The following is a 23,257-nucleotide window of genomic DNA, read 5'->3' as shown; positions in this document are numbered from 1 at the left end:
GAGGGGCGCACTTTTTTCAAGGGTTTATTTAATAATTTGTTTCAGTAATCATGGTCACCCAGTTGGGTGGAATCCATCTCCTTCCCCTTCTCCCTCTTGCCGGCAAGTAATAGTTCCTTCTGTGTGGTGCACCGCGATGTGCGTATACGCGTCAATGATGTCACTGATGTGTTGGGTGACAGAGAGAGAGGCAGAGAACTGGGGGGCTGCTTGGTGTGACTCTCGCTGCTCTCAGCCTTGCACAGTTGCACTGAACTGAAGACTTTCTTTCTATTACTGTAAAGTTTGAAGCTTCCTGCTGGCACAGCCAGGTACAGATTTGGGGGCCATATGTTTGCTGTTGCTGCTGGGCTGGGCGCTGGCACAGGTACATAAATACTTGGGGGCAATATGATATGATCAGATTTATTTCTGGCTGCTGCGGACACAGGTAAAGATTGGGGGCAATATGATAGCTGCTGGAGGGCTGTATGATGGATGACTGCTGGGCTTGCTGGTACAGGTATGGGGGGCAGTAATATAAATGAAAAAGTGTTGTACACTTTCTTGCTCTCTTTATTTAATAAACATCATGGTAAGGAGGGAAATGGTAATGCAGGACAGGGGGCACTGATTGAAGCTCTTGTCTAGGGAGTCAAACTACCTTGTGCCTTTCCTGGCAGGGATGTCAATCATATGTGAAAAAAGCTAAGTCATATAAGACATACCAATAAATTCATATGCCTCCTCCTCCCCTGTGTATAATACAGTACCCCAGCATTTGATTAAACACCTTAGGGGCCACGAACAATAATTTTCAAATGCTAAGAAACCCGCAAAACAAATACCAAAGTATGAGACACACAGGGAGCATAGGGAAGGCAGAACAGAGCAGGAGACAGGAATCAGGAGCAGTCTAATATGTACTACATACAGTGACACAGTGCTGGTGCCCCATTAGCATTTTGTATAAAGTGTGAACAGGAGAACAATGTGGCAGTTTCAGTCTGGGTCTCAGGTAGAACAATACAGGCTTTAGGGGAGTGAACAATAGAGGTGTCACAAGTGTGAACAATACAGGAGGATCACAGGTGTGAACAATGCAGGGGATTAGTTTGAATTTGAGGTTTAGACAATGCAGGGGCCAATTAATCTCTGTAGTGAGACCTTTTAAATCTTACATATGGTAAACAGACACAGCAGGCAGACTTTGATGTGGAGGGCCACATGAGGGGGGGTCGCGGGCCACCAGTTGGACAGCCCTGTTCTAACATATGGCACATAAACTATACACTGGGCTCATGTGTAGGGCAATATAACAACTCTATCTTCTTTTATTAAGGTTCCCTGGGCTTGTAATGTATTTGCTGCAACATATACGTCCATTGAAATATAACTTCCCGCCGTATGCAAATTAGCCAACGCTAGTGTAACTTCGCTTTGCTTGCTGAATTAACGCTAGCAAAACTTTGCCATCGTTCGGCGCCCTGGATCAAACTTCGTATTTTAGTCAATTAGTGGTTTCCTGGCAAAGTGTGGGGATGTGAGTGAAGGCGTCGCCGGCAAATTTCCGGAGGTTAGTGATTTTGCCCCTAAGTGTTAATGAGATTGTGTCCAGGTCATTAGAACTAATATTAAAAGGAAGATGAATATGAGCCAACAGTGGGCTTGGAGGTGATTAGGGATGTCTCCCTATTAAAAAAACACACTAGAGGTCAATGTAATTTTAAAATGTTTATTGAATTGAATAATATAAAATATCAAATTGATGGTAATCTTCTAAAGCTGATGTTCTTAATCTTCTAAAGCTGCCATCGGGACCATGTTTTTCTGCAGGGCCCAAAGATGATATTAGGGCCCTACAATTGTGCCCCCGTCCCTCCCCCGATGGCTGCTATTTCTTCAGTTCTTCATTCCTAAAGAAAGATTGATCAGTGTTAGTCATGGAGAAGCTGTTTGTATAATAATTCTGCCATTTTGTCTCTGCTTTATATGTGCTGCATGTTTTATATCCCATCCCCTTTGCTAATTTAAAGGTCAACTACAACTATTTAATAATTAAATTTTCTCCCATCTCATCATGTTTGTTTCTCTCATAGATTTGGCCTAGTTCACTGACCTCTGCCCTTATACAATCTCAGCCTTTATTATGGGCGGCTTTAGTTAGAGAATTAAAGTATATGTAGGAAAGGCCGAGAATATTGTATGAATAAGAGCAGTAGATGGATATAGTCTATACATCAAGTGAATTATAATGAGAATGAGCAGTTCCCTTACCTTAATGCAGGTACCACTTGATGGAATCAGTCACACCCCTCTCATTTGGGATATTTGATATGAAGGGGTGTGACAGTAGCTGCTCTGCAGAGGGTCTCCACGCTGCATTCTTTTGGAGGATTTTGCTGATGAATGCACGAAAGTTGTCACTCCTGGAAAAATAAAAAACGGTGGAAAAATTAAAATTGTTCATGTTATATAATAACTACATTTGCAGAGCTCACACATGTAAAAGACTGTGCATAGAACCAGCACAGCCATGTGCCCTGTATCCCCCATAAGCCTCTATTTTACTGACATCCTTTTTGTTAAACATTGATGATGTCACTCTGCACCCAATCACAGCACACAGAATCTGTTCAAGTAGCCAATAGAGGATGAGCCCCTCCCCTTATAATGCTTTAACTGATCTGCCTTAAAAAAGGGGGGTCTATTTGACCCTATCCACCAGATCCAACCATAATATTTTGCCAAAATCTTGGCCTGGGTTTTATTGGCTGCCAGATAATAAGATCTCAAGATAATCATGAGATTAAGAATCTGTGCATTCAAGAGCTACACATATTACACTTTAACTACACATTTACTTCTTTCCCATTTACCGATTGACCATCCTTACTTCACCCCAATTCCCAAGTTTTCTTGACTCTCTTTCTCATTTACACACCCCTTTACCCCCTGTCAATCCCCACCCTCTCCCCAATTTCTTTTTCATTTCCCCACCTCTCCTTCTCACTCTCTTTTCCTGATTCAGTACAAATAACTCACCATTTGTCCCATAGTAATGTTGGTGCGGGACCGTGCATAACCCTCTTCATCAGCTTATTTTCGGGAAGTCTGCTGAATGCTAGGATGTAAGAAAATACAAAATGAGAACATGACGACTGACAATCACAACTATCGTGGGGCAATTTACACAAATTGGAACTTTTAACGTTTTCACATCTTTAAAAAAGTCAAATTAACTCAATTGTGTTCTGGGATTGGAAACGTAATATTAAATTATTAAATTAAAATTTCTGTATATCAGCCCCTTTGTTTTTCATATTTAATAAAACATATAAATGCCCTCTAACCTTTTGACAAAGCGTTATTTATTCACTATAGTTCACACATACTGAGGTTAACTTACGATAATATCCTTCTGCCATTTCCAGCGCTGATATTCCCAATGACCAGATATCAGCCTAAATATTACAATTTGGGAAAAAAGCCAATTAGACAAGAATATACAAAGGCCACATGAAGAATTCCAATTACAGATAATTCAGGCACTTTTGCTATGTATCTATCCACACCCTGAGTGATTCTATTTGGAATGAACAATACCAAAATATAACAGAACCCATATTTTATGTATTTCAAGGGACCAGAAAAAAAATGGTGTAAACATATAAACTCAAGGAAACGTATGAGATATTTTATAATGCTGGGGTCACAACAAAAATGTGTAGACTGTGGGAAAAACATAAAATCAGGGGGGTGAAATTAAGATTTTTCTGTATAATACAAAGCATGACCTTTGTACTGTTATAAAACATTTCAAGGAGTGAAGTGATGTGACTGTCATCTCTAATGAGTGACCCGAAAGACCCCAGACTGAGTGTGTCTCAAGGAGTTGGAAAACCCCATAAAGAGTCAAATGTAGTTGGTTTCTGATATCCCTGTGCCCTGCAGTTAGACTGCATTTCTCTCCTTCACTTCAGATTCCCCATCAGACATCACAGAAGCCACTTTACAGCTTTGGATTCACTGTTATGAGAGGGGCATGTGAAGTGACTGACGTTACATATAAAGCGAGAGAGAAGACATCACAATACCTTAGAGTTGTAGCGGATGGTCTTGGTGCTAATGTTGCTGAGTACTTCTGGGGCCATGTATGGTATAGTCCCAGAAGTACTAACACTGCTTGTCTCCATGGTGGCAGAGCTGAAGTCGGCTGAAATTATAGGAAAAAAGTGAGAATTTTATGTTAGTGTTCATTTATAAAACCCACCAATATACACCATGGAGATAGAAGATACTATCCCTTTGTTCAGATTCCAAGCGTCACTTACTGATCTTTACATCAGCGGATGATGTCACTATTATATTCTGGGGCCTCAGGTCGTGATGGATGACCTTCTGTTTATGAAGATGACACAGGCCCTGGGAAATGAATAAAGAAAAAATATAAATATTTGTCATGCTCTTTAATTAATTAGATTCATACAAAAGAGTATTGAGGAGATTCACATGAGACATACCTGTAACACCTCCCTGCAGATATAGGCAATCCAGTCCTCTGACAGGGAGCGTCTGGTGTTGATGAGTTCTTGCACGGATACACCAGACCAACGCTCCATAGAAATCTAGAACACAAACAAAGAATGGTTGATACATAAGATTTGTGTGGCCTACATTGTTATTGGGATGTCTGGGGAAAGGGTGTAAGTCAGAAATAGGCTACACAAGCATTCTGGATGTAAATACAATATCTGGTACAACTGAGAACAAAGTGGTCCACATGCACCGGACTCTTTCTTACCAAACTGAATCATATTTGCATCCAAATGCTAGCTTGTATTAGAGCTGTTGGTGCATAAAGGTGTAACATATGTGAATTAACACTTCCTTACCCACAGTCCTTCACGTTCCGGCATCTTCACAGAGGCAGGGTGGTAAAATGCCCCATAAAAGCCAATCACATTTTTGTGGCCCTTAACTGCTTCTAGGATGTCAACTTCTCGCTGGATTCCTTTTTTGTTCTAGTTTCAATCAAAAGAAGTAAAGTTAATACAATGGATAAAATGACCATTTCAAATACCCCAACCTAACTTGTAATACTGAAAAATAAAAGCTTGTCCCCTACATAAGACTTGTATAATATGATTGACTCTATTCTTTTACTTCTTAAATCTCATACAGTACTTGTTGACTTATTTTTATAATGACATAATTAATAGGGGTCAGGATATTACACTGACTGGTGCAGAAATGAGAACATGCCAATATTTGGTCAGTAAGTTCTCCTTCTATTTAACAATCATAATATATGTGTAACTAAAGGCTTATTAGTATCTGATTCTAGTAATCGTATCAAGACATGTTACCTCAATATCCTTAACGATGGTAATGGCCACTTCTTTTTGCTCTTTACGGTGCCATCCCTGCAACAAAAGTAGAAAAAGAGACTCTGATTATTACTGTGCGGAACATTATTATTGGTAGATTCAGAATCACAAGAAAAACACAGAAGGGATAAAAGTCTAGAGGTACAACCAGTTGGCAGAATAAACAGAATTAACCAAAACACAGTGTCGGACTGGAAAACCCCCGGTGGGCCAAGGTGTCAGTGGGCCCTCCTGCTTCTAATCTTTTGACCTATTTCATGGTCATTCTCTATTTCTTTATGGGAATAAAGGGGCTTAATAATGGAAGAATAGAGAATAGTATGTAGAGAAGAGACTAGGAGAATAAAGAGGTTAAGTGAGGAGAGGAGGTATGATAGTTTGGAAAGTGGGTCCTCAACCTAAGGTTTTCTGGTGGGCCCCTGGTATCCCAGTCCGACACTTCCTAAACATCACATAAAATGTGCTATTTTAACATCTCTTACATTATAGTTCATCCCATAGTTGTCCTCACAACCCGGCTCTAAGAGCTGCAGATATCTCCTGGGGTTCTAAAAAACAAAACATTGAAAGAAGCACATGAGAGAAGCACAGGAAGTATAAGGGGAACTGGGAATTGGTGTATTTGGGAGAAGGCTGAGGGTTGGAATACTTAATTCAAACCATTAAAGTTAAATTTTCGTGAAACGCCCGCGAAAATTTTCCGGAGTCAGAAAAACGGGCGCCGGCATGAAAAATGGGCGCCGGCGTCAAAAACGAGACGCCGGTGCCGTTGTGCGAATTTTCAGCCGTTTCACGAATTTCGCCCATCACTATTCTTCACTACTCTCCCTCGCTTACCTGGCAGTTGGTAGTGGCTAACTCCAGTTTTTCCACTGGTTTTTCCTCCGGTTTTTCCAGTGGTTTTTCTTCCGGTTTTTCCACTGGTTTTTCCTCCAGTTTTTCCAGTGGTTTTTCCTCTGGTTTTTCCAGTGGTTCTTCCTCTGGTTTTTCCACTGGTTTTTCTTCCGGTTTTTCCAGTGGTTTTTCCAGTGGTTTTTCCAGTGGTCTTTCCACTGGTCTTTCCACTGGTCTTTCCACTGGTCTTTCCACTGGTCTTTCCACTGGTCTTTCCACTGGTCTTTCCTCCGGTTTTTCCACTGGTTTTTCCACTGGTTTTTCCTCTGGTTTTTCCAGTGGTTTTTCTTCCGGTTTTTCCAGTGGTTTTTCCTCCAGTTTTTCCAGTGGTTTTTCCTCTGGTTTTTCCAGTGGTTTTTCCACTGGTTTTTCCTCCGGTTTTTCCAGTGGTTTTTCCTCCGGTTTTTCTTCTGGTTTTATCACCTAAGTGGGATAAAGTTAATGATCAAATACTGATAATACTATAATGCAGTATCTAAAATGTTTTTTGTATAAAGCAAATTCACTCAACTTCATAAAAATCAAACCATTATGGGTAGGACTAGACTGATGATTTTGGAGCAATCCAACGCTCTGCGCAACAACGCAGGTGTCAAAACGGATGTACCAGAAATAAGATAAGTGAATGCATTGAAGTCGCAGCATTAATCCGACAGATGCAGTCGGAGTTTGTAGCAGAAAATATTGAGATAAATTCTGACTTTGATAAATAATCAAATCTGGAGCGCAGGTGCTTCAATGGACATTATATTTGTTTTTCAACTGTATTTTAATGATCAGGGTTTGCGAGAGAGAGCAGTTTGTTTATACAGAGGGCATCTAAGTCAATTGGTGATTATTTTTAAGAAGATACAAAAACCATAGACATGCCTTAATTCAAACTACAAGCAGATATATTAGTCTTTGAGATAAGAGCAGCTCGTTATACAGAAGGTTACATTAAATAATTCATCTCAAACCATTTTAAAGGCTTTGAGGCCTACCTGTTGTTCCAGGGCTTCCACATGCTCTTCGGAGCTGTTGGAAGTTTCAGGCTCGCAGGTGTTAGAGCCTGGTTCCTCTGGTATCTCCTATTTAGGACAAAGAACATGTATGTTTAGATAAACTGAACTCTTGATTTTAAAGATAAACTGCAACATTCAATTTTCTCTATTTATGTCCAAAGGTAAGTGAAGAAAGCAGAGCTGTGGAGTAGGATGAATGATTGTTGTTTGTCAGTATCATTATTGTTAAAACCCTTATTTCTCTGATTGACGTGTGTACAGTGAGAGCTGCTTACCTGACAGGGGCTGCTATCAGCTTTCTCCTGATCTTCTTGTTCTTCCTCCTGGTTAAGCCAAAAAAAGGGTCAAAAACCAATATTGTAAAGCTCAAAGTATATATTGCACTGTACCCCAATACATAAAAATAAAGTATGTTTGGCTTAATTTCTTTGGTGGGGGGAAATACAATTATTGTATCAGTTTAGCCTAATAAAACCTATTCTGAAACCAGCCTTGTATAGAAGCAAGTGAGATCATGTCAATGCATTGTGTATGTAATGTATTCCCTGTGTTTATTATTTTCAATATGGGATTTTTTATTCTGCAATTCCATCTTATTGTGAAAATATCGATTTTCCCGGATTAATTAGGTACAAGTCTGCTGCAAGTATTTATGTGCTTTTCTGGAGATATAATTAATAAATTAATAAAAGATTTTAATGAGATCTTTCTGCTCTTACTTCATTGATGTTTTTGAGGCAACACCCAGACTCCTGTGTTTGTAGCCATAAGACCATAAACACACTGAATTTACATGCAATTTGGAATAGTAGATGGGACAGGCTTACCAGGGGTTTGACTAATTGCCACTCAACGTGAACCTGGATTTAATATTATTTTACTATTTTGGCCATATTATTTCATCTTACCTGACTGATCTTAACATCAGGGGTTTCAGGAATCTCCAGCTTAAAAAAGAAAGGAAAAACATTGTAATATTTCTGTTGCAAAGAAGCTACAATACAATCTTGCATAAAATATAGGGAGAAGTTATCTTCCCCTACTCTCCCTCTCTTATGCTTACCTGGCAGTTGGTCGTGTCCAGCTCCAGTTGCTGTTCTGGTTTTATCTCCTAAGAGGGATAAAATAAGTGATATGTTAAACTTCTTATAATGCTACAGTTCAATATTGAATATTGAATATTTTAGGATTGTTTTATTTGTAATTATTTGGCACTTACTTGGCAGATGGTATTGCCAGATTCTGCAGGTTGTACCTGGTTAAGAAAGGAAAATAGATCAGAGTCACATATCACTGGTGAGTGGGAGGCGGGGGATATATCTATTGTATGTACAGATCCATATGTGGATATAAATAATATTTATATTACAGTTTTTGGGTTAATTGGTTAAAGTTGTTGTTTGCAAACCATCAGGTTAAATGGTAAAGGTGTATGTTTCCATTAATAGTAACCAGTTTGCCAAAACAACGGTCTATGTTATTCCCATCACTTTATACCACTTCTTATGTCTTCAACAGATTATCGTGGTTAAGACAATGGTATAAAAAACTGTTATATCAGATCTCTGGGAATACGGTGATGTTCCAATGGGGAGCACTGAGCTAACAGTTTTCATGTTAAAAATGTGGTTACAAACTTGTGGAGCTGGGCCCCCTAGAAAAGGCTTAGAACTTGGCTGGGAGGGGAGGCCTCAAACAGAAGGAATCGAATCTAACCACTGCCAAAGTAAAAGGAACTTTGGTAATGATAATAATAATAGTAATCAACACAACATTTAAGGAAAGATAAAATATTAGGACTGTTTGATACCAACTCCTTTATTGCTTACCAAGCAGATGACTGTGTGGGGTTCCTCAATGGCTTCCACCTGGTAGAGTGATAAAAAGATGGTGTTACTTCATGTAATTAAAGGTCTGTCATTCATTCTATAGGAGTATGGTTTGTCTTGGAAATGTATGCTTTTGATTAGATATAACTAATATGTGTAAATATTTTATAATAATAATAAGAAAATAAATGCAGGGTAAGAATAGGAATTTATTTTGATAATAATGCAAAGGCCAAAGGGTATAAGATATGATACTGGACTTTATAGCAAATCATAATACTATGAGTGTGTGCCAGCATGATTTTATGTGTAATAGATCTTGCCAGACTAACTTAATTTCTTTTTATGAGAAGGTAAGCAGGGACCTTGATTCTGGGATGGCAATGGATGTGATTTACTTAGACTTTGCTAAAGCATTTGATACAGTGCCACACAGAAGGTTACTGGTTAAATTAAGGAATGTTGGCCTGGAACTTAGTATTTGTACCTGGATAGAGAACTGGCTAAAAGATAGACTACAAAGAGTGGTGGTAAATGGAACATTTTCTAATTGGACCAGTGTTGTTAGTGGAGTACCGCAGGGCTCTGTACTAGGTCCCTTGCTTTTCCACTTGTTTATTAATGACCTGGAGGTGGGTATTGAAAGTTCTGTTTCTATTTTTGCTGATGATACTAAATTGTGCAGAATTATAGGTTCCATGCATTGTGATTTGTCTTAATCGGGGAAACTGGGCAGCAAACTGGAAAATGAGGTTCAATGCTGATAAATGAAAGGTTATGCACTTAAAATGCAAAAATAATATAAATGCAAGTTATACACTAAATGGCAGTGTGTTGGGAGTTTCCTTAAATGAGAAGGATCTTGGGATTTTTGTAGATGACAAGTTGTCTAATTCAGGGCAGTGTCATTCTGTGGCTACTAAAGCAAATAAGGTTCTTGCATAAAAAAGGGCATTAACTCAAGGGATGAAAACATAATTATGTCTCTTTATAGGTCCCTGGTGAGGCCTCATCTGGAGTATGGGGGGCAGTTTTGGACTCCAATCCTTAAGAGGGATATAAATGAGCTGGAGAGAGTGCAGAGACTAAGTGCAACTAAACTGGTTAGAGGGATTGGAGACTTAAATTATGAGGGGAGACTGTCAAGGTTGGGGATGTTTTCTCTGGAAAAAAGGCGCTTGCGAGGGGACATGATTACACTTTACAAGTACATTAGAGGACATTATAGACAAATAGCAGGGGACCTTTTTACCCATAAAGTGGATCACCGTACCAGAGGCCTCCCCTTCAGACTAGAAGAAAAGAACTTTCATTTGAAGCAACGTAGGGGGTTCTTCACAGTCAGGACAGTGAGGTTGTGGAATGCACTGCCGGGTGATGTTGTGATGCTGATTCAGTTAATGACTATAAGAGGGACTTGGATGATTTCTTGGACAGACATAATATCAAAGGCTATTGTGATACTAAGCTCTATAGTTAGTATAGATATGGGTATATAGAATTTATGTGAGAGTAGGGAGTGGTGTGTGTATGGATGCTGGGTTTTCATTTGGAGGGGTTGGACTTGATGGACTTTGTCTTTTTGTAGGGGGAAATTGTAGGGGGATGTGAATTAACTGGCTAATTCCACTGAACCCCGTGGTTTTATTTATGAATTGAATATGTATATGGCGCAGCTTCATCAAGGTATAAATGTATAGGCAGGGAAATAAACTGGAGTTGTAGCACAAATAGGTAGGAAATGGGGTCACATATTTATGTCTCCAATTCTTCATCACTTACCACTACAGATTCTTTGTTGGTCTTAACTCTTTTTTTCTAGAAGAGAGAAAAAAAAAGAAATGAGCAAATGGAAAACTATAATTATATAAATAAAAGAAATACTTCTCTTAGTTAATAGAAACAACGTAAATATGTAGATAGCAGTTTGATTTTAAAAAATCACATACAATAGAACCCCCATTTTACATCCCTTGATTTTAAGTTTTCCCTCATTTAACATTGTTGTTTTGTGGTCCCGCCTATTTATTATGTATAATACATTTCCCTGATTTTACATTTTTCTGGATTTTACATCATTTTTTCTGGTCCCCTGAAAAACTTAAAATGAGGGTTCAATTGTAGTTAAAATTTTCAGTTTAAATTTTGAATTTGGTGAAACTGGATCCAAAACACTTAAAATTGGGAAAAAGTATTGGGACTTATTAGCAATCAAAATATTTGGTTATCTGTATAGAATGATTTAGTTTTAATTAGTGATGTGCAAATAATTTTTGCCAGCCATGGATTTGCTGCGAATTTCCAAATTTCACCACGTGCAAAATTGCCACGGGAAACTTTGCCGCAGAAAATGGCCATTGACTATAATGCATCTGGACAAAAAAAGTAGCCAAAAAAAAATGCCCATTGATTTTAATGCATTAGGACAAAAAAGTCGCCATATGAAATAATGGCCATTGACTTTAAGGCATTAGGACAAAAAAGTTGCCAAAAAACGCATTAGGACTTTATGCATTAGGACAAAAAAGTCGCCATAAGAAAAAACGCCCATTGACTTTAATGCATTAGGACAAAAAGTCGCCAAAAAAACTGCCCATTGACTTTAATGCATTAGGACAAAAAAGTCGCCAAAAAAAATGCCCATTGACTTTAATGCAATAGGACAAAAAAGTCACCAAAAAAAAAATGCCCATTGACTTTAATGCATTAGGACAAAAAAGTCGCCATAAGAAAAAACGCCCATTGACTTTAATGCATTAGGACAAAAAAGTCGCCATAAGAAAAAACGCCCATTGACTTTAAATGTCATGTGAAATGTCATGTTACAGTAGAAAGAACGACGTCCTTACCTTTCGAAAGCAAAAGCATTTACAGATTGATTTCCACATTTTGCTGTTTTGTAGTTTTCCGATCTTGTTTTGTTGTTCTCTGATCGTTATTTTTGTTGTTCTCTGATTGTTGTTCTCTGATTGTAGTTTTGTTGTTTTGTTATTTTCTGATTGTTGTTTTGAAGTTTTGTTCACTTTGATCTCAAAATATTCTCTCTGTAGAGACAAAAAGAAACACTTTAGTAATCCCAATATGTGTGTGTGTGTGCATGTATACATAGATATACAACTATGGGATCTGTTATCCAGAAACCTGTTATGCAGAAAACTCCATATTACAGAAAGGCCGTCTCCCATAGACTCAATTAATTAAAATGTTTAATAAGGATTTCCTTTTTCTGTGTAATAAGAAAACAATACCTTTTACTGGATCCCAACTAAACTATAATTAATCCTTATTTGAGTCAAAACAATCTTATAGGGTTTAGCTAATGTTTAAATTGTGTTTTTGCAGATTAAAGGCCTGGAGATCCAAATTACAGAAAGATCCCTTATAAAACTGTATGTTAGAACTCCATACATTCTAACATATTGATGATACTGTTAGCAGTCTGTAATACCACATGGTACCAATATAAAATGATTATTTTTAATAAAATTTGCTCCCAAATATACAGAGATCTACTCACCTCAGTCACCTGATCAAGAATGAGAAATCTCAGGCTGCAGCAGTAAACTTTGACTTTTTCCATTATGACATCACTGTGACGTTTTTTCCATTATGACGTCACAAAGACTCAGAGCATTATGACATCACACATGCAGCTGAAGGCAGGACAGTTATATCAGCAAGTTACATAACGGTCACTGAGTTCAGTTAATTTCAAATAAGTTGTAGAGTAAAATGCAGTGGGTTTTGTTGCCATGATGAGAGTGTGTTTATTCAGTATCCATTCTCAGTATAGGGAATAACAGCCCTGCAGCATGTATAATTATTTGTATAAGGAGTGGTACAATGAATAGAATACACAGACTGTCCCATTATTATATGTCATGTATATGAGAATAGGGAACACAGTGTTGGCTTGTACCTGACATAGGGGCCAATTCACCAACCTGAGGAAATTCGCCAGCGCTGGCTTCGCGCACAACACAACACTTCGCCAGTCGTAAATTCGACTGGACAACACTAATTCACGAAGATCCGAAGTTGCGCACAGGGTACCAAACGCTGGCAAAATTACGCCAGCGAAATTACGCTCAGCAGTTCGAAGTTACACTAGTGTTGGCTAATTAGCATACAGCGTGCAGTTAAAGTACAATGGCCGTATATGTTACAGTAAATACATTACACTACACAAGCCCAGGGAAAATTATATAAAGATGTTATATTGCCCTACACATGTGCCCACAGTATAGTTTAGGTGCCATATGTTAGCAAATGTAGGGGGGAAGGAGGGTCCCCCAAAAAAAAATTTACAATCTTTTTCAGTCTATCACCCTTTAAATAGGAAAAAACGTTTTTTGCGACTTAAAAAAATGTTCAAATTTTTTTTGAGGAACTCCTATCTACTCTATTGCACTTCGCCTGGTCTGAGGTGGCGAAGGCAAGTCTGGCGATAGAGGTTACGGTCAGTAAAATCAAAAACTTCGCCAGACCGAAAATTCGCCTGGTCTATCTCCTTGGAGAAATTACGCCAGCAAATTTACGCCAGCTACTGTTAGTAAATTGGCGAAGTGCCAAAATGACATCATGCTGGCGAATTTTCGCCAGCGTTAACCACTTCGCTCTTTAGTAAATTTCCTCCATAGACTGGGGGTCATTTATCAACACTGGGCAAATTTGCCCATGGGCAGTAACCCATGGCAACCAATCAAATTGCGATTGGTAACTGCCCATGAGAATATTTGCCCAGTGTTGATAAATGAGCCCCACTGAGTTTGCAGCAATCTTTTCTCAATGCAAATCAGACCTGTCATTTTTTAACGTTTAAATGTATTTTATTCAACTGGAGCAGCAAATATACACAACTGGATATCAGTGCGAAGAGATTTCTGGCACTAGATTTAATTATGTTAATATAATCATGTTACGTATTTAGCAAACAAAGCCTCAAAATGTTATTTTTCATACAATGCAACTTTTCTCACATAAATGCATAGGACAAGGTTGTGTCTTTTATGTATTTTACCTGACCAGCGTAACCACTAGTGAAGGGTGAATTTCTCCCGTTTTGCCAAAAAAATGTGTGAATTTCCAGCGAAATGCGAAAAATTCATAAAATTAGAAAATTGACACCCACATCAATATTGACACCGGCGTTAAATTCAATGGGTGTCCGAATAGCATCGATTTTGACGTGAGCGACTTTCTGGACGTCCATCCATAATTTTTTAAATTTTTACGAATTTATTTGCCGGCGACGAAACGCAGAAATTCCCAGCGAATTCGCACCAGGTGAAATTTATTTGCCCATCACTAGTAACCGTTAGCTCATTGTAACAGTGTCAGCTTGAATGGTTTCCAATATATTTCTGGAAAGAGTCTGGAAGAAGAAAGCAAAAATTGAAGACCAATTGAAACATTACTTAGAATTGCCCATTCTATAACACACTAACGGGCAAATTTACTAACCTTCGAAAATTGGCCAGTGACGGCTTCGCTCACATCACAACACTGCGCCAGGCGTAGATTCCCATGCAACAACAATATTAACCCTCAAAAGATTCGTAAATATTTTATGTGCATTTATAAAGATTTTGGGACGTCTAATTCTATCAATTGAGGGAATTGGAATAGATGTGTAAAGTTTTACAATTCAATACATAAACTAGGCATGTGACCATTGAAACAAATATGTAAGACGATGATGTTAGCCTCCATGGAGAGAATACTCCTATTCATGATGTTTTTCTTGGTTTCACAGGAAGTTAAAGGAAATTAGCCATTGAAGAAGTGGTGTAACTAGATGTTACTGTGCCCCACATTCAGAGCCGGACTGGGAGTAAAAAGCAGCCCTGGCAAGAAAACATCAAAGTAGCCCACACATAAATGTGTGCTGGTCTTTTACTTATACACGTGTATATTTTATATATATCAACATATACATTGGGTTAAAACTTCAATACATTATATGGTCAAAGACCAACCCCTCAGTGACTTCTAATATCCTTATTATTTACAGTAGGGGGTACATTATCCCTTATAATACATGAGTGATACTCAGAGTTCCCTGTATAACTCAGCCTGCAGCCTTGTGCCTTTATATGGTCACAGAACCCCTCAGTGACTTCTAATATCCTTATCATTTACAGTAGGGGGTACATTATTCCTTATAATACATGAGTGATACTCAGAGTTCCCTGTATAACTCAGCCTGCAGCCTTGTGCCTTTATATGGTCACAGAACAACCCCTCAGTGACTTCTAATATCCTTATCATTTACAGTAGGGGGTACATTATCCCTTATAATACATGAGTGATACTCCGAGTTCCCTGTATAACTCAGCCTGCAGCCTTGTGTCTTTATATGGTCACAGAGCCCCTCAGTGACTTCTAATATCCTTATCATTTACAGTAGGGGGTACATTATCCCTTATAATACATGAGTGATACTCAGAGTTCCCTGTATAACTCAGCCTGCAGCCTTGTGCCTTTATATGGTCACAGAACAACCCCTCAGTGACTTAAAATATCCTTATCATTTACAGTAGGGGGTACATTATCCCTTATAATACATGAGTGATCTCCACTTCAAAAACACTTATGAATGAGAGTTACCTCTAAAGAGAAGGTAGTAGAGGCAGGTCTGTGCAGCTCTTAGGCAATAACTATGTGCAGGCCTTTAAAGGAGAACTAAACCCAAAAATCGAGTATGTGCTGTGAAATATACATATAATGCCAGACATATGATTGTATAGAATATATATAGATCCAATGCCAACCACTATGTATTATGTTAAATGTAGGATAACTGGGCCAGCTTTGGCTTGTGTTTTATCACATAGTGAAAAGGAAGCCCTGCACTTTTTTGATATTGTACACCTATTGTATTGTACACCTGTTGAGTCTTGCCACTCAAGCTGGCTGTAAATCACTCATAAGCTTACAAAAGGATAAGCAACCCAGTGGCAAGAGACATATAAGAAGTCCTACTTGGCCGGTAATTCCAGTGATGAGGGGCACTTTCCTGGGCTTCCCTGAGGAATGGGAAGGGGAGCATGAGCAACTTCCCTGGTTCTGTGCCCTTCTTACAGTTCGAACTAGTGTGGCAGTCTGTCTCTCTCTCTCTCTCTCTCTGTTACTCTTTCTCTCAGACGGAAGGAGACAACGACGTGATAAGCAGTGAGACAGGAGGAGGCAGCGTGAGCTTCATGTCAGAGAGTGGGGAGAAGTCGAGCACAGAGAAATGACTGTACCTCATGAAGCAGACGGCAGGTCATGGACTGTTTTAACAATAAGCTAATTAGGTGGCCTCTCTGTGCGCTGGTGGCAGACCGAATCTAATAAGGAAGCAGGCGTCCCACTTGAGCACACGATAGAGCGGCCCCTCTGGCATTTGCCCGACAGGACAGATTACCAGTCCGGGCCTGCCCACAGTAAATTGTTTCTCAGGCCCCCAAAATTTCTACCAATATTTATTGTATATGACTTACAGCTTCAAGGGGCCCCTAAGCCTCATGGGTCCCCTGCAGCTGCAGGGTCTAGTGATGGGTGAATTTATTCGGCAGGAACAAATTTGCTGTGAATTTCTACATATCAGCGAAATAAATTCACAAATTTGTCATCGTCAAGCCCTTTGACTTTAATGCGCGTCACATTGTCGCCCAAGAATTGACGCCGGCTTCAAAATTTGTGTTTTTTGCCGTTTCATGAATTTCGCGGGAAATTCACAAATTTTTCAGCAAAACGAAACGGGATAAATTCGCCCATTACTAGCAGGGTCTGCTTCCTCTGTAGTTACGCCCCTGCATTGAAGCCTTTTCAATTCTGAAGATTTTTTTTCACCTCATCAATAAAACATTTAATGAAAACATTTACTTTGTGGCATTCATGTTCCTCTTCCTCCTCCAAATGCATTTGTTGACTATTTTACTGTTGTTGTCGTTTGTCCTCAGACTCCCGTGTGTTGGTTGCCCCCGAATAGTAAAGCTGGCCATAGAGGTGAAGATTTTATCCTTGTATCCGCAGAATGTTTGTACGTCCCAATCCTCCAACCTGCCGCTAACTATTCAGATAAAATAAAGTAGTAAAATAACAAATCAGATGGTGTTCTGGCCGTGACAGCAATTACAAAATTACAAAAGTACAAAAGTTATATCTGACAAATAGTACTGACAGTCACCCATTGATATCATCAGATACATGCAGAGATGTTATCATTAGCCAATAGAAATCTTCTAATCTGTCCGATCAACTAAACAACCAATCGCCATGATACAAAAAATTACGATATGCACACTTTCCGAAAATCGTATGAAACTTTGATTCTACAACTATGGGGGAAATTTACTAAAGGGCGAAGTGGCTAACGCTGGCGAAAATTCGCCATCGTGACGTCATTTCGGCACTTCACCGATTTACTAATGGTAGCTGGCGTTATTTCGCCAAGGACTCTGGCGCAACTTCGCCCTCTAACGCCAGGCGGATTTTCGCTAGTGTTACTACGCAAATTCACTACGTTTTTGATTTTACTGACCGTAACCTCTATCGCCAGACTTGCCTTCGCCACCTCAGACCAGGCGAAGTGCAATAGAGTAGATAGGAGTTCCTCAAAAAATAGTTGAACATTTTTCTAAGTCCCAAAAAATGCTGGCGTTTTTTCCTATTTAAAGGTGAAAGACTGAAAAAGATCATAATTTTTTTTGGGGGTACCCTCCTTCCCCCCTACATTTGCTAACATATGGCACCTAAACTATACTGTTGGCACATGTGTAGGGCAAAATAACAACTTTATATAATTTTATTAAGGTTCCCTGGACTTGTGTAGTGTAATGTATTTACTGTAACATATACGTCCATTGTACTTTAACTGCACGCCGTATGTAATTAGCCAACGCTAGTGTAACTTCGAACTGCTGAGCTTAATTTGGCTGGGTAATTTTGCCAGTGTTCGTTATATTGTGCGCAACTTAGGATCTTCGTGAATTAGCGTTGTCCAGGCCAATTTACGCCTGGCGAAGTGTTGCGATGTGCGTGAAGCCAGCGCTGGCAGATTTTCACTGGTTAGTGAATTTGCCCCAATATCTTTGCGTCTCCAGCTTAAAGGAGAAACCCCTTATTAAAAAAACCCTACCCCACATAGACCCCCTCCCTCCTCTCCCCCAGCCTAGCTGCTACCCCGGCAAATGTCGCTAACTACCCCTCGGTGCAGATTCAGGGGCAGCCATCTTTCAGGTCTTCGTGTCTTCTTCTGGCATTTCAGCAATTTCCATCACTTTTGGCACATGCGTAATTGTCACGAACCGGGAAATTGCTCCAAGTATGCTTGCGCCACCACGCCGGTCTCATTGTCAGATTACTGAAGACCAGAAGATGGCTGCCGTGAACTGCGATAACTGAATCCACACTGAGGGGTGCATATATATATCTTTGCATCTATGGCCAGCTTAGGAAGAAACAGATATATGTGACTAAAGGATCCCTTTTTTATGACATTTTAAGGTGAACGGAAGCTTTAAACAAAATAAATGTGTATTCGCGAAATGGAACGTTCATGTAAATAAAAATTTTTAAAAATGAAATGTTTTAAGCAATGAAAAATTCACGTAAATGGGATGTTTAATGAAATGGAATGCTCAAGTACGCGAACCATTAACAGAGGGTGAACATAAAGAACCTTTTTTTTATCAAAGTCTGGATTTTTTTGAGTATTTTAATCCAAACTAGAAACCACTATTTGACCTTATTTAATAATAAAAAAAAGCACGATTTAATCTGATAGGGAACAAACCTGAATACATTGGGCAAAAATCCAAATAGTACAAAAAGTTTTATTCCAAATCACTTTTTTTCTAGATTTTTATGCAAAAAGCCCAAATATTTCTGATTTTTTGCTTGAAAAATCTGAAAAAAATCCAAAAATTTTAGCTCATTCCAGCACAAACCACAGAAACTTCCAAATAGAATAGGGACCTCTCCCATTGACTTATATATGACCTCAGTAGGTCTGAGATGCCGTATTTTCAGATTCTGACTTTTTGCAGCCTCGGGGTATGATAAATCTTGAAAAATTCTAGGTTTTTTTCCCACAAAAAATTTGGTTTTTATTGTAAAAAAAAACAAAAAAAAAAAACTTGGATTTTCCAATTTTTTGGCATTTGGAGTTTAATAAATAGCCCCCCAAAATGTTTCAAGAAATGCAGCCTTCAGGTGACCAGATTAATTAAAGATATTGAATAATGATACTGATATGGAATTGAATGTTCAAGTTCAACTGTCCAGCACTTCAGCTTTCACTATGAAAGATTGTTTTGAAGTCTATCCTGTAAAAGATAAAATAACACATTCCTTATTATCTAAATTGTAAGATCATCAGTGCAGTACTGCATGGGATATAGGGGCAGATTTACTAAACGGTAAAGTGACTAACATCGGCGAAGATTCGCCAGCGTTACCGGTTTAAGTGACTTTGCCGACGGGTGCAGGCATCACTTCACTAGCTAAGGAGATAGACGCTAGCGGTGATTCAGACTTTTCACTCTGGCGAATGGACGTTATGACACAAATTCACTAAGATGGAAAAAGTTTCTAATTCCAAAAAACGCTGGAGTGATAGGCTGCAAAAGTCCTTAAAAAACTTTTTTGGGTAACCAGGTTCCCCCATACATTTTCTAACATATGGAACAGGGCTGTCCAACTGGCGAGCGAGCCACACTAAGCAGGCCGCCAGCTCTCTGCCACCCAATCGCATCAGTGACGTCATTGACGCGTATACGCACGCCGCACTGCACTGCCGCACTGCACAGAAGGAGCTATTACTTGCTGACAAGAGGGAGAAGGTGAAGTGACCATGATTACTGAAACAAATTATTAAATAAACGCTTGAAAAAATGAAAATAAAAAACCCCATTAAAAGTGTGCCCCTCAATGATGGCGTCCTAGACAGCTGCCTACTCTGCCTACCCCCAGTTCCGGCCCTGATCCCTGCAGTGAGCACCAACCATCAGTTTTTTTGGTGTGCTATTAATGTGAACATGGTCTTGCGGTAACATGGGTGTGGTTTAAAGTGGGTGTGGTCTAAAACAGGGAGTGGCTAACATTGGTTTACATTATCGGCCCTCCACCATGTAGATTAGAAAAATTCCGGCCCTCTGTACCATATAAATTGGACAGCAATTTTTAGCAGCTGGCAGAGGTGATGTGATCAATATTATTATCAGGATTAGCAGATAATATTATAAAAAATACCTTCCAAATAATGTATATTTGCCTGAACACACAACTCAAATCATTTCTCAAATTATATTCTCTTCTCCTCCACATGAGCCCTAAGTGCCTCATCACAATCTGAGTTGTGTCTTCCTCTTGTGTCTTGTGTCGTTTGCTATTCAAATTATTAGGGGCTTATTTATCAAAGTCCAATTTTATCTCAACATTTTCTGCTACAAACTTCAATCAAATCCGCTCGGTTTTCTACACATTACATTTTCCTGAAAATTTGCTTTGCAGGAAAAAAATAATCAGATTTTCACGATTTTTCACCCAAAAACTCTAATGATTCTTATGCCTTTTTCCCAAAAACTCTGAAATCATCGGGGTATTGCACGAAACCCAGCGCAACATCAAAAAATGATTGGGACTTCTCCCATTGACTCATACAGTATGCAACTTTGACAGCTCTGAGATGCCGGATTTTCTGATTCAGATTTTTCCATCCTAAGCTAATATAAATTTACTAAGGGACAGATGTATTAAGGTTCGAATATCGAGGGTTAATTAACCCTCGATATTCGACCGGCAAATTAAAATCCTTCGACTTCGAAGTCGAAGGATTTTGCACAATTCGTTCGATCGTACGATCGAAGGAATAATGGTTCGATCGAACGATTAAATCCTTCGAATCGAACGATTCGAAGGATTTTAATCCATCGATCGAAGGATTATCCTTCAACCAAAAGAAGTTAGCCAAGCCTATGGGGACCTTCCCCATAGGCTAACATTGACTTCGGTAGCTTTTAGGTGGCGAACTAGGGGGTCGAAGTTTTTTCTTAAAGAGACAGTTCTTCGACTATCGAATGGTCGGATAGTCGAAAGATTATTAGTTCGAATCGTTCGATTCGAAGTCGTAGTCAAAGGTCAAAGTAGCCCATTCGATGGTCGAAGTAGCCAAAAAAACACTTCGAAATTCGAAGTATTTTTTCTTCTATTCCTTCACTCGAACTTAGTGAATGGGCCCCTAAGTGTTTAGTGAATAACCCATTTTTTATTTCAAGTGCTAATAGGTTGTTCCTTAAATTCCAACATCCTCAGTGTGGTGCTATACCCTAGAATAGCAAAGCATGCACTCAATAACAATACAATAACCAACCACATGACCCATGATACATCTAGAGCATTTTATATATTAAACTTACGGTTATAAACACTGAGCAAATTTGCACTGGGCAGTAACCCATGGCAACCAATCAGATGATTGCTTTTCACCTGGCTGAAAAAAGCTAATCACTGATTGGTTGCTATGGGTTACTGCCCAGGTGCAGATTTGCCCACTGTTTGTAAATGAGCCACCTGTATCAGCCTAGTGACTCAGCACCCTACAGTAATCCACAAGTTCAAAGTTGCCCACAACAGCTCTTGACTCTTGTTTGGCCATCCTTTGAGTTTGTAAACGACACAAAGAAATCACACAAAGAAGTTGGTCTAACCCAAGCTGTGACGTAGACCAGCCGCTATAAAGACCCTTGTGCCAGCGCTCAGTCTAACCCACATTCTGGAGTTGACCAGCTGCTACAAATGATAAAAAGCCAATATCTGTACACAAAAAAGAAGAAAAATTGCAATCACACAGTTGTCCTTTAAAAATATTTATTACAAAAAATGTAGTGCTAGAACAACACTTTGGCCCAAATATGTAAGCTCACGTGCCACGTCAAGGCCCCTTATTGTACATGAGTCCTACACTATTCATTAGTAGTGATGGGTGAATTTATTCGCCAGGCTTGAATTATGGGTTTTAACGCAGGCAAATAAATTCACAAAATTGCAACGCAAATTCGCCAGCGTCAACAGTTTTTGACACCGGCGTCAATTCCGACGACAATTAAACAGAAACCCTTTGACGCCTGCGATTTGATGTTAAGATTCCCGTTTGGTGAATTTCTCGACCAGTTTGGGAATTTCACTGGAAATTCGCGGTGAAGCAAAACGGGACAAAGTCGCCCATCACTACCCATTAGCATTCTGAGTTTGTAGTGCATTTAAAATCAGGTCCCCCAGCAAGCAGTGTGACTCAGTAGTAAAACAATTGCACACTTACCCTTAACTCAGAGGCTCTAGTGAGAAAGCCTTTGAGTTAAACGGCTAAGTCCTGGTGTAAAGAAAACCACAACAAGTAATTTAAAGTTGTGTGTAATTATCAACCAAGCAATGCGGAATTTGACAAGGCTTAGGATTTTGCATTATAGCTGGAAGAACAAGACATATTGGGGCAAATTTACTAAAGGACGAATTTACTAAAGGACTTTGCTAACGTTAATTCGCAGTGAATACGCTTATTCATGACAATGCGAAGTTTCGCCAGCGAAAATTCATCAGGGCAGACATTTCTAAGAGAATGTTCGCTAGCGTTACTTTCTTCCTAGCGAAAGTTTGTTAACATACTTGCCTTACGTCAATCTAAAATGACATTTTTAAGGGTAGGACTACACAGCCGACTTCAATGTGCTTCCATCGGATCCGACGCTGGGCAACAGTGTCGGACTGAGCCGGCAGGAAACCGTGAAAATGCCCCCATGGGCACCCAGACCCCTCCCCCAATCTGCTGTCCCCCCAAAGAAAGTTTGCGCTGTGTGCAGTCGCTGTCTGCAGGGCCTTTTTCACATTCCTTCCTGCTGCAACCAGCATAGAACACAATTGGGGCTCATTTATCAACACTGGGTAAATTTGCCCATGGGCAGTTAACTATAGCAACCAATCAGTGATTAGCTTTTTGAAGCCAACTGCAAGTAGAACAATGAATGCAGCAATCTGATTGGTTGCCATGGGCTACTGTTGATAAATGACCCCCACTCTGTGTGTGCACGCCTGTCCAGAACCGCATGCGCAAATTGGAGCGGCGGATGGGGGGGGCTGCGTGGGCTCTATAGCAGTGGGAGCCGGGCCCTCCAGTCCA

At 39.5% G+C, this 23,257-nt stretch overlaps 2 protein-coding genes across 2 annotated transcripts; both read right to left on the bottom strand.

The window, feature by feature from the left end:
- Positions 1-1,508: 1,508 nt before the first annotated feature.
- LOC108709001 (traf2 and NCK-interacting protein kinase) lies at positions 1,509-5,219 on the bottom strand. Its single transcript, XM_041584580.1, has 8 exons — positions 4,875-5,219; positions 4,503-4,607; positions 4,314-4,404; positions 4,077-4,195; positions 3,389-3,443; positions 3,025-3,103; positions 2,257-2,408; positions 1,509-1,895 (listed from the first exon to the last, which is right to left on the bottom strand). Exons 1-7 carry the CDS (start codon positions 4,896-4,898, stop codon positions 2,258-2,260), a joined length of 624 nt encoding a protein of 207 aa, XP_041440514.1. The 5' UTR covers positions 4,899-5,219; the 3' UTR covers positions 1,509-1,895; position 2,257.
- A 2-nt stretch (positions 5,220-5,221) lies between these two features.
- On the bottom strand, positions 5,222-12,233 carry LOC121400804 (protein TsetseEP-like). The gene is made up of 11 exons (XM_041584759.1): positions 11,946-12,233; positions 10,879-10,914; positions 9,097-9,135; positions 8,487-8,522; positions 8,331-8,378; positions 8,176-8,214; positions 7,543-7,590; positions 7,247-7,333; positions 6,207-6,686; positions 5,852-5,917; positions 5,222-5,405 (listed from the first exon to the last, which is right to left on the bottom strand). The coding sequence occupies exons 1-11, from the start codon at positions 12,201-12,203 to the stop codon at positions 5,310-5,312; spliced, it is 1,233 nt and encodes a 410-aa protein (XP_041440693.1). The 5' UTR covers positions 12,204-12,233; the 3' UTR covers positions 5,222-5,309.
- Positions 12,234-23,257: the final 11,024 nt, after the last annotated feature.

Source organism: Xenopus laevis, chromosome 2S (genome assembly GCF_017654675.1).
Source record: "Xenopus laevis strain J_2021 chromosome 2S, Xenopus_laevis_v10.1, whole genome shotgun sequence".
NCBI classification, from domain to species: domain Eukaryota; kingdom Metazoa; phylum Chordata; class Amphibia; order Anura; family Pipidae; genus Xenopus; species Xenopus laevis.
Note: the sequence above shows the minus strand (reverse complement) of the source record. Positions and strands in the feature narration are given on the sequence as shown.

What these genes read in the sequence shown, in the direction of transcription:
- LOC108709001 (XM_041584580.1), bottom strand. Translation starts at nt 4,898, where the DNA reads ATGCCGGAACGTGAAGGACTGTGG. An exon ending in CCATCCGCTACAACTCTAAG is followed by an intron (nt 3,444 to 4,076) that starts GTATTGTGATGT and finishes TGTAATATTTAG; the next exon opens with GCTGATATCTGGTCATTGGG. An exon ending in AATGGCAGAAGGATATTATC is followed by an intron (nt 3,104 to 3,388) that starts GTAAGTTAACCT and finishes CTTACATCCTAG; the next exon opens with CATTCAGCAGACTTCCCGAA.
- LOC121400804 (XM_041584759.1), bottom strand. Translation starts at nt 12,203, where the DNA reads ATGTATACATGCACACACACACACATATTGGGATTACTAAAGTGTTTC. An exon ending in CTGATAGCAGCCCCTGTCAG is followed by an intron (nt 7,334 to 7,542) that starts GTAAGCAGCTCT and finishes TGTCCTAAATAG; the next exon opens with GAGATACCAGAGGAACCAGG. An exon ending in ACTATGGGATGAACTATAAT is followed by an intron (nt 5,406 to 5,851) that starts GTAAGAGATGTT and finishes CTTTTGTTGCAG; the next exon opens with GGATGGCACCGTAAAGAGCA.